The sequence below is a fragment of the Salvelinus alpinus genome, chromosome 2 (assembly GCF_045679555.1).
Source record: "Salvelinus alpinus chromosome 2, SLU_Salpinus.1, whole genome shotgun sequence".
NCBI lineage: Eukaryota > Metazoa > Chordata > Actinopteri > Salmoniformes > Salmonidae > Salvelinus > Salvelinus alpinus.
The window spans coordinates 23951592-23962124 of NC_092087.1; the positions used below are offsets into that span (position 1 = coordinate 23951592).

General features: G+C 44.8%; 1 protein-coding gene across 1 annotated transcript; it reads left to right on the forward strand.

Moving 5' to 3' along the window:
• The first annotated feature begins 249 nt into the window (after positions 1-249).
• On the forward strand, positions 250-10163 carry LOC139557177 (RNA-binding protein 38-like). The gene is made up of 4 exons (XM_071371638.1): positions 250-752; positions 3749-3887; positions 5690-5744; positions 8549-10163. Exons 1-4 carry the CDS (start codon positions 540-542, stop codon positions 8871-8873), a joined length of 732 nt encoding a protein of 243 aa, XP_071227739.1. The 5' UTR covers positions 250-539; the 3' UTR covers positions 8874-10163.
• Positions 10164-10533: the final 370 nt, after the last annotated feature.

The following is a 10533-nucleotide window of genomic DNA, read 5'->3' on the forward strand; positions in this document are numbered from 1 at the left end:
TTCTTTATTACTACGAGAGTGATACAATGTAACATGTGCGCGAGGCGCGCTTTCTGACTGTACAGTAGTGACTTATCCTTGTGTAGTAAAGGGCAAAAGCAGGTGCAAGAAGAACGCGTGGGGTCGGGCGAATGGGAGGGCTTGACTACATAAGAAAAAAATTGTCATCCTGAATCATTGCCTATAGGCCAGAAATATAAAATGGGCGTGATCAGGCTTGGCGAGTATAAAATCTCTCCCGGAAATTTTTCAGTAGCGGCAAGTGAAGCAAACAAGTTGAAGGCGTAGAAGAACAGGGTGTATAATTGCAAGCAATGTACTGAAATACAGATGTAACCCAGTGAACTAGGTAACAAGAAGTTCAAAGACTGAATCACGGAAGGAGAAACAAGCGAGGACAGACGCCTGTTGCCTATTTGAAGACATCGCTTGAACCGAACAGCTGCGTAGTTCTTTAATGCTGGACAAATATTAATAGTTGGTTAACCAACTACCTTTTAACTAGTCTTCTTTAACGAATTGTTCTTACCGGTTCGCCAATGCTTTTGCATCAGTTCATGAACGGAGGCCTGGAAGTGATGCATTCTACAGCAATTCAAAAAGACACTACTTTTACAAAAATTTTCGTTGGTGGTTTGCCCTACCACACTAACGATGCTTCCTTAAGAAAGTATTTTGACGCCTTCGGCGACATCGACGAGGCGGTGGTGATAACGGACAGACAGACGGGGAAATCCAGAGGATATGGCTTTGTAAGTAACGTTCTGACACTTGTCGGTAATGCAATTAGCCTACATCTTGCAGTGGCAGCACGTGCGTCTTACCAATGCATTAATTTGAGAATAATTCTCAATAGGCAACCCTAGAAATTGAGTTGCCTATAAGATTAATGGTTGGTATAGCCTATTTGTTTTATGTGCTGTTGTCTCTGGGCACATGCACGCCACGTTTCCTCCCGCCACCAAGTTATTGTTCCATGTAACTGACTTATTTGCCTAGAGGAAAACAAGAATACTTGATGCTGCGCCAAGTGTCTTTTTAATTAGAAATATTCCATGCAGAATAAAATGCTGTCGCCAAAGTTGCACTTTGTGTATTGTGGTCATTCAAACGCATGTCAAATTATTCCTTTCCTATAATGTGCTGCTTAAACACAAATGCAGTATTTATTTTTTTGCCTGTATCACCGCTTTAATCAGGATGAGGGATCACATTAGTTGACGGATAAAATTATATCTCCATGTCTGTCCCTCTGCCTACCCCCGAACGAACACACCGCATGCCGTCTCCCCACCAACCCCTCAGCGCTGGCCCATGAACGACCTAGCCTTTATCGCTTATGAGCGCGGCAAGGGCACTCACGGAAGTGCGAGCTGCTGTCCTCGGTTGCTTTATATGGTAATTTTGGCGCGGTAGGGACGCTCCAAGACCCTCCTCCCATTGTAAAGAACCGAAGCACTCAGGCTTTACAAGTGGTGTTTATAGGATCATAACTGCTGTGTGAGTCGTTCTTTTGTATCCCAAGATGGACTGCTGTTCACTGCCTGAGTACAGATCCCGAACCATGACACACACACCTCACCTCCCCTTGTTGTGGTAGCAACTGTCAGAGATGGAAGTTTGGTGCACTTCCCCCTCCGGTGTGTCAACGTTCCCTATTTTATTTTATTTAACCAGGTAGGCTAGCCAAGATGGCTGAGATAAAGCAAAGCAGTTCGACACATACAACAACAGTTACACATGGAATAAACAAACATAGTCAATAATACACTACAAAAAGTTGTAGTAAATGGCAATAAATAGGCCATGGTGGCGAAGTAATTACAATATACCAATTAAACACTGGAGTGATAGATGTGCAAGTAGAGATGATGGGGTGCAAACTAGCAAGATAAATAAATGCAGTATGGGGATGAGGTAGTTGGATGGGCTATTTACAGATGGGCCGTGTACAGGTGGTGCAGTGATCTGTGAGCTGCTCTGACAGCTGGTGCTTAAAGCTAGTGAGGGAGATATGAGTCTCCATCTTCAATCACCACAGAGGGGTTTTATCGCCATAAATGGTTCTAGTAACTTTTTTATAAATCTTCAGCTCCTCATGAAATTCAGATTGTCTGCCAGGTTTCTTAACGACCCTCGGGTAATCAGCCATTGCAAGCAGGAAAGATTAACAAAGTATGTATGATGCAGATAAAAAGAAACCCACCTCATAGTTACAATGAACAGGAACAGCAGAAGAAATGCAAATATTTACCACAAACTTGGAGAGGTGTATCAGCATTTAACAGGCCAAAGATGGAATGGAAAACTGGTGTCTCCAATAGAGGCTGTGTTTACTCCTCATCCAGTTTAAAACTGAAAGACAATGGTACTCTGTTTACACATCAGTGGTGACCAAAAAAACAGTGGGGCTCAGTCATAAACGGTTACTGCTGCTGAGTGTCTGGTGTTTCAGGTCTGACTGGCTCAGGCATATGAGGGTGTTCCAGGTTGGGAAAGAGGTGTTTGCCACCTTGCATGCAGCAGAGGGCAAAAAAACACCCAGCTGTGTTTTCCCAACAGGGATAACTCGATAATCCTGTTGCTCACTGCTTCAGTAGCAGGAGGAGAAAAACGGCTCCAAAGCCAGGCTTACCTTTAAATCAAATCAAATTTTATTAGTCACATACACATGGTTAGCAGATGTTAATGCGAGTGTAGCGAAATGCTTGTGCTTCTAGTTCCGACAATGCAGTAATAACCAACAAGTAATCTAACCTAACAATTCCACAACTACTACCTTACACACACACACACAAGTGTAAAGGGATAAAGAATATGTACATAAAGATATATGAATGAGTGGTGGTACAGAACGGCATGGCAGATGCAGTAGATGGTATAGAGTACGGTATATACATATGAGATGAGTACTGTAGGGTATGTAAACATTATATTAAGTGGCATAGTTTAAAGTGGCTAGTGGTACATGTATTACATAAAGATGGCAAGATGCAGTAGATGATATAGAGTACAGTATATACATATGAGATGGGTAATGTAGGGTATGTAAACATTATATTAAGTGGCATTGTTTAAAGTGGCTAGTGGTACATTTTTACATAATTTCCATCAATTCCCATTTTTAAACACACTCCAAAGGTGGATTAGTAGACCCCCTTCAATAGAGTTCGTGTCAACACAGCCTCAATGCTCATGCGTGTTGACAACGCATGGAGTGGGCTTAGAACGTCTTCTCTAGTCTAGAGGTACGCTTCCCTCAACAGGCTAGAATAGATTTTTAACTCGGATAAAACCAAATATGTAGTCATCTGAGATCTTGAGTTGGCAGAAGACCAAGACAATCAAAGCAGACTGATGCTGTCTAATGCCTTCAAAGGAGAGGAAGGGAGGGGTAGATTCTAACAATCTCCTTATTCTCTATTGCCTAATTGGATAAGCCCTTGTTATTCATTACTGATTCATATTTCAGCAGACCTCTCTGTCTGAGCTGCTGACCAAGTGTTCTGGGTCTTTTCTAAGTGATAATAACTGTGCTTTGTGTGCAGTTTCCTCCTCTGTTCAGAAAGGGGAATTTAAGTGGTGGAAGGTGCACAGGGAGATTTCTGTGATGGCAGACCAGTAGGGGTTGTTCTGCTTGTAGGGTTAGGGTGGCCCTAACCTTAATACTTTTTCATAGCTTGGATGCCATATATTTTATATATATTTTTAGTATTGCTAATATTTTCAACGTCTGATTACGTGTCAGGTGACAATGCTAGATCAGGGTGCAGCAGAGAGGGCCTGTAAAGACCCCAACCCCATCATCGACGGGCGCAAGGCCAACGTAAACCTGGCTTACATAGGCGCCAAGCCCCGCGGTATGCAGATAGGTGAGCCGACCAGGGGTGAGTACAACCACCGGATGCACCAACACTACACTTGTCACACACCATATTGGCATGCTTTAGACAAATGTTTGCTGGTAAATGGTCATTCAGAAATACCATATGCTACTCATGCCACATTGTACAGAAATGTACAAATATTTAAATTCATCTGGATTAACTTTCTTGCTCTATATACAGTTGAAGTCGGAAGTTTACATACACCTTAACCAAATACATTTAAACTCAGTTTTTCACAATTCCGGACATTTAATCCTAGTAAATTATCTTAGGTCAGTTAGGATCACCACTTTATTTTAAGAATGTAATGTCTGAATAATAGTGGTTTATTTCAGCTTTTATTATTTTCATCACATCCCCAGTGGGTCAGAAGTTTACATACACTCAATTACTATTTGGTAGCATTGCTTTTAAATTGTTTAACCTGGGCCAAACATTTTGGGTAGCCTTCCACAAGCTTCCCACGATAAGTTGGGTGAATTTTGGCCCATTCCTCCTGACAGAGCTGGTGTAACTGGGTCAGGTTTGTAGGCCTCCTTGCTCGCACACGCTCACAAATGTTATATTGGATTGAGGTCAGGGCTTTGTGATGGCCACTCTAATACCTTGACTTTGGTGTCCTTAAGCCATTTTGCCACAACTTTGGAAGTATGCTTGGGGTCATTGTCCATTTGGAAGACCCATTTGAGACCAAGCTTTAACTTCCTGACTGATGTCTTGAGATGCTGCTTCAATATATCCACATTTTCCTTCCACATAATTTTCCTAGTTCATGATGCCATCTATTTTGTGAAGTGCACCAGTCCCTCCTGCAGCAAAGCACCCCCACAACATGATGCTGCCACCCCCTTGCTTCACGGTTGGAATGGTCTTCTTCGGCTTGCAAGCATCCCCCTTTCTCCTCCAAACATAACGATGGTCATTATGGCCAAGCAGTTCTATTTTTGTTTCATCAGACCAGGGGACATTTCTCAAAAAGTACTATCTTTGTCCGCATGTGCAGTTGCAAACCGTAGTCTGGCTTTTTTATGGCGGTTTTGGAGCAGTGGCTTCTTCCTTGCTGAGCGGCCTTTCCAGTTATGTCGATTTATGATGGCTACGTGGTCCCATGGTGTTCATACTTGCATACTATTGTTTGTACAGATGAATGTGGTTCCTTCAGGCATTTGGAAATTGCTCCCAAGGATGAACCAGACTTGTGGAGGTCTACATTTTTTTTCTGAGCTCTTGGCTGATTTCTTTTGATTTGTCCATGATATCAAGCAAAGAGGCACTGCGTTTGAAGGTAGGCCTTGAAATACATCCACAGATACACCTCCAATTGACTCAAATTATGTCAATTAGCTTATCAGAAGCTTCTAAAGCTATGACAATTTCCTGGAATTTTCCAAGCTGTTTAAAGGCAGAGTCAACTTAGTGTATGTAAACTTCTGACCCACTGGAATTGTGATACAGTGAATTATAAGTGCAATCTGTCTAAACAATTGCTGGGAAAGTTACGTGTGTCATGCACAAAGTAATGTCCTAACTGAGTTGCCAAAACTATAGTTTGTTAACAGGAAATTTGTGGAGTGGTTGAAAAATGAGTTTTAATGACTCCTTTTAAGTGTATGTAAACTTCTGACTTCAACTGTATATATTAGGGGGCTGGGTAATTGTGAGGGGGGAAAGTCACCCGTGTAATTTGCCATCACTGCACGTGTTCTATATCATTAGTATGTTGCTTGAGTTAGACACTACTCTTGTCTCACTGCCTCCTATGCATTGCAAATGTCTGATGGGTCGTTTTCTCGGTCTTCCAGGCATATCCATTGGAGTGCAGCCTATTCACCCAGCGCTCATCCAGAGGCAGTATGGGTGAGTGAGTGGGCACTCTTTCTTTGTGCCCTATATACCACAGTATTGCATCTTCTGAATTACACATACTTCTGCCAAATAAAGGTCTCTTGTTTAATGTGCATGTAATTTTCCTCTGACATGCACATCTGTGAGCGTTCTACAGATGTTGGACAATTTCACTTTTTTGTTTTCATATGGTTGTATCATGGTACATTCCATGGACATATGTGACTCTCAACCCCCTCTTTAGACCCTTCAGTTTCTACCTGGTTGAGTGGGCTCTCTCACTGCTCCATGGCAGTGTCTGTCTGTGTTGGAGAAACAGCCTTGAGGGAGGCCAGTCTGTGACGGGTGTCCAGGACACTCACTCCGCTGGGCATTTAATGGCCATGTCACTGAAATGGGTTAGACACCACTGCCCCCCACCCCTCAAGTCCTAGCTTTGATTTAATTACTGTAAGCCAGAGGTCCAAGCCCTTACATGCATGTAATAATATAAGATCGTGTCCATGGACTTTGGGTCCTTAGAATCCCCCCTCTGTTCATGTGCTTGTTGCTTAGTAACGGGCAGGGCAGAGCCCTCCCCAGGGGAGCGTGCTCTGTGGGCATGTCTAACAGGTGTTGGCTCTTATTACAGCCTTTTACACCCCCTAATCCCCTGTGATTGACTGCAGCCCCAGCGAGTGGGAGAGATCAGAGATCTATATGGGCTGGTGACAGACACAAGCTGCTCCAAGATGGAGAGCACACGCTTGTTCTTTCAGCCTTCTGCACAGACCCTTCAACTGCAGGTGGTAGAATGGTTGGGTGTGATTGAGTATTTATGTAGGCCAGACTAGACTGTAGCATAGTGCTCCTCTTCCTCTTTGTGTCAGCAGATTGACTGGGTAGCTGGTAGGGTTGGGACTCGCACACATCACACTGAATGTGAATGTCCGTCTGTCGAGCGTTCAGCGCGCTGCGATTTAGAAACCACCCGCTGTAGATGTCTGACTGTTACATGTAAAATTGGTGCACACTCGGTACTATGTACAGCAAACGCTGTTGGTGTCTGAATGGTTCTTTGTGAGTAACTGACCGTTAGAGGGGTAGACAGTGCGTATCAACCTGCTCTGCTCCCTCTGCCACGGGCTCCTGATTCCAATTACTTTCATCTATAGCGATCATATACTTATTGTTAGTGTATACCACTCAGTGGGCAACAGTGTCTTAACTATTCCATGCCTACCTACACAAATACTTGCTATGTGAGTGGACCCAGGCAACAGACTGCTGTATCATATCAGCATAATGTCTCTAGACGTTGCGAAAAAATCTTGGCCACTAGCTTCACTCTCACCATATGATGGAGCCATCTCGTGCTGCGTCTCCAATATAGTATTAATGAGGAATCTGATAATGAATGCATGTTATTGTTAACCCCCACTATCCTCCCCAACCCCCTCATGGTTGCTCTGTACTCCCAGCTGACCAGTATGCCGGAGGGGGGAGTGAAGATACCCGAGGTGCAGGCTTCGTGCTACCTTGTTTGGAGGCTCCCAGGAGGAGGGTAGCAGGCAGCTGTGACTGATCCCGCCCCTCTCTAAGGTGCCAGCAATGGCTTGAGAGTGCAGCAATGGATTGGTTATGCTGATTAGTGCCTCTCTTTCCTATTATGGCATGGTTTGGGGTTTGCAGTGGTGACTTCTGTTTAACGTTCCAGTGTGGGCCTGAAGGGTTTAGAGGTGTGGTATGTGTTAGGCAGGTTGCAATTGGATTTTGTGCGTAGGTCCTGTCACCCCTTACCCCTGCACTCTCCCTTTTTGCTGTGTTTGAGTTGACACCTCAATAGTCTTCCATCACTTCATTCCCTTGTCTTCTGCCATGGCCATTGATCTGAATGGAAACTGGAAAACACAACATGGTGGTAACCCATCTGGTCCTTTTACCCATCAGTGGCCGTGAAGTTGGCGACAAGGAAAGGAAGCCATCAGAGTATTGAAACCCAGCTGAGAAGTGTTGATTTTGTCTGCTGTGACTTCAATGTCTTGATGTTCTTTCACCGAACTTACTACCCTTTCCTACCAGACACTCCGTGTGAGAGGGGTGACAAAGTTCCTCTTGCTCTCCTGAGCTCTGTTTTTGGTTGATGTGTGCTGTTTACAGTGAGTGGAGTTTGTTCCCCTCCAGCTGCAGTATTAAGGGTGGGGGGGTCTCTAAACGGCACCAGTTTTGCAGTGGGGAGGTCCCTAGCTCTTCCTCTGCCATCAGACTGGGGAGAATGAGCTGTCCCCATACTCAATAACACTAATCACTAGTACGAGAGGGCTTTGAGCACAGCACACCCAACTGGCTAGCAACCTGCCTTGATAAGCCCTCTACCACTGATATCCAATGTAACTTCCGCACAAAACAGGAACCACAACTCTGCTACTGTCATCACACTTCCTGTGTGTACTCAGCGAGTGAAGCGCAGCAGCTGTTAAAACACTCTGTCTGGGCTTGAAAACCTGCTAGTAACGGCTCTCCCGCCCACCACCATACCCCCCCCCCTTCTCTCTGGGGGCCCTACCTAACAGGTTCTGTAGGTTTTCAGCTGATGAGAGATGTTGATCTCTTCTCCCTAACTCGCGCTTTGTCACATTTCGTGGATGGTGTGGCATCTGGCTAGTTTCTTGCCCACCACCACTACTGTGGATACACTACACAGCACAACTCTAATGTATATTCAAGACCTGCTAACCCTACTGGAGAATGTAAATGACAGAATCCAGTCCTTGGCTTTCTTTACTCCTGTTCATTGTGTTTTCCAGTATGTTACTTGTGTCCTGTTTGTTCTCTAGGTTGGCCCAGCAGTATGTGTACCCCCAGGCCTACCTTCAGCCCAGCCTGGTGCTCCCTTCTCAGGTGTCCTCCTCCATCAGCTCCCCCTACCTGGACTACAGTGCTGCTTACACCCAGTACGCCCAGACCGCCTTCGAGCATTACCCCTACGCCGCCTCCCCAGGGTTCCTGGGCTACGGCTACGCCCCCAGCCCTGCCACTGCCCCCTCCCAGGCCTCCGCCCCAGCCACTGTTCACCAGACCCTCCCCACAGGGGCAGGCCCAGCACCCACCTTCCTGCAGTACGCCCCCCAGCAGCACGTTCAGCCAGACCGCATGCAGTGAGGAGAGTCCTATAGGCCTGGGGCGTCACCCTGGACTGCCCATGCCACAGCCAGGGCTTTCAGGGAATGGGCTGAGGGACTATTGCACGGTACCATCAGGATGAGCCCCATCATGGGTCTTGGGAGGGTTTTGATGACCGGATGGGAGGCTAGAATAAAATGTGTGGTCACTGAGGGCTTCCAGATGCAGACACTTGATTTTTTTAAATTTTATTACCGTCTATCTTTATTGTATCAGTGTTAGTATCATATTATCAATGTAATTATTATTATTTCCCCCCCCCAAAAAAAACACTACATACTTGTATTTGAAGGGGGACTTACCTGGACATTGACCCCTTACCCCCCTCGTCTTTGCCAGGGCATGGGTTAAGTGAAGGCACTGCTGCTTGGATACATAGTGGTTGGGCATTGGGTGAGGCTCAGTGCCAACTGTTTCCATCCACACCAGAGGCGAGGACTCAGCCGTCTGATACACCCCCAGTGTTACTGGTCCTACACCATGGGTGGTCACGGTTCTCTCTGGGCCTTTCAGAGGTCATCAAGGACTAAATGGAGAGCGGAGATTCTGGGATCCCCCCCTTCTCCGAGACTGTGAAATTGTTAGAAGTCAGGACTATTTCTTTTTTATTAAAGAGGCCTTAACTCCTGTTTTTACAAACACTTCCTTTTAACCTCTTAACTCAGAGCTAACTGGGAGAGTCCTCACTCATTTCCGCATGGCCTGGGCTCTTCATATTTATACCAGACACTCTTGTAGTCTATTGGCTCACTTTGTCTTGATTATTGGAGACCGAAGTAGATAATCATATGCAGTAAGTGGGAGGGGTCAAAGAGCATTGAGCGTTGACGTGCAAGGTAGCTGACACCGGTAACCACTACCTGTTTATTTTGTCTAACTGTTACTCTAAAATTGTCAAATGTTGATCTCTCAAAGGACATTCGTGTACAGTATTTTTAAATGTTTCCATTATCAAGTACATTTATTATACTATATGTTTAGGTATTTATAGGAAATTCTAAGTTAATCGTTTTTTGTAACTTGGTCTAAATAGTTGCAGCACTGAAGTCCTATAACTTGGTAAGTCTATGTGCAAATCCACAAATGTGTCTTCATTCATTTGATGGACATTTTTGTTTTCCATTCTTCCTGGGAACCCATTGGGTTTTGCTGGCTGGGATCAGACTCTGTTACTTTCTGTTACTTTCAGAAAAATGTCATTTCCAGTCCCTTCAAAGAAGCCATACCAAAAAATCTTGAAAAATAAAGAATTTGTATTTATAAAATAAAGTCTTGACTCATTTCCTGATCTGAGATTTACTTGCAACATTTTCAAACTTGATACCTTCATGAAGAGCAGAACATTTACAAATTCTTTGCCATATTCTCTCCATGGATGTATAAAGAAATTGGGTTCTTAATCTCTAGGTTGGACTCCTTTAGTCACTTCTAATGTGTACTAAGAGCTTCAAACTAGTTCCTGTTGGGGTGATGGGGTTCAGTATCTAATGTGTGTGATGTGGTTGTTATCCCAGTTCTGTGCTGTCTGCTTTGGTGGGGGTCAGGAGCAGGAGGCACATGCTTTATCAGCCCTCAACACTACAACCTGCCAGGGGCACGGGGTGTTCCCAGACCCAACACAAACACTGTTGCTGGGGAG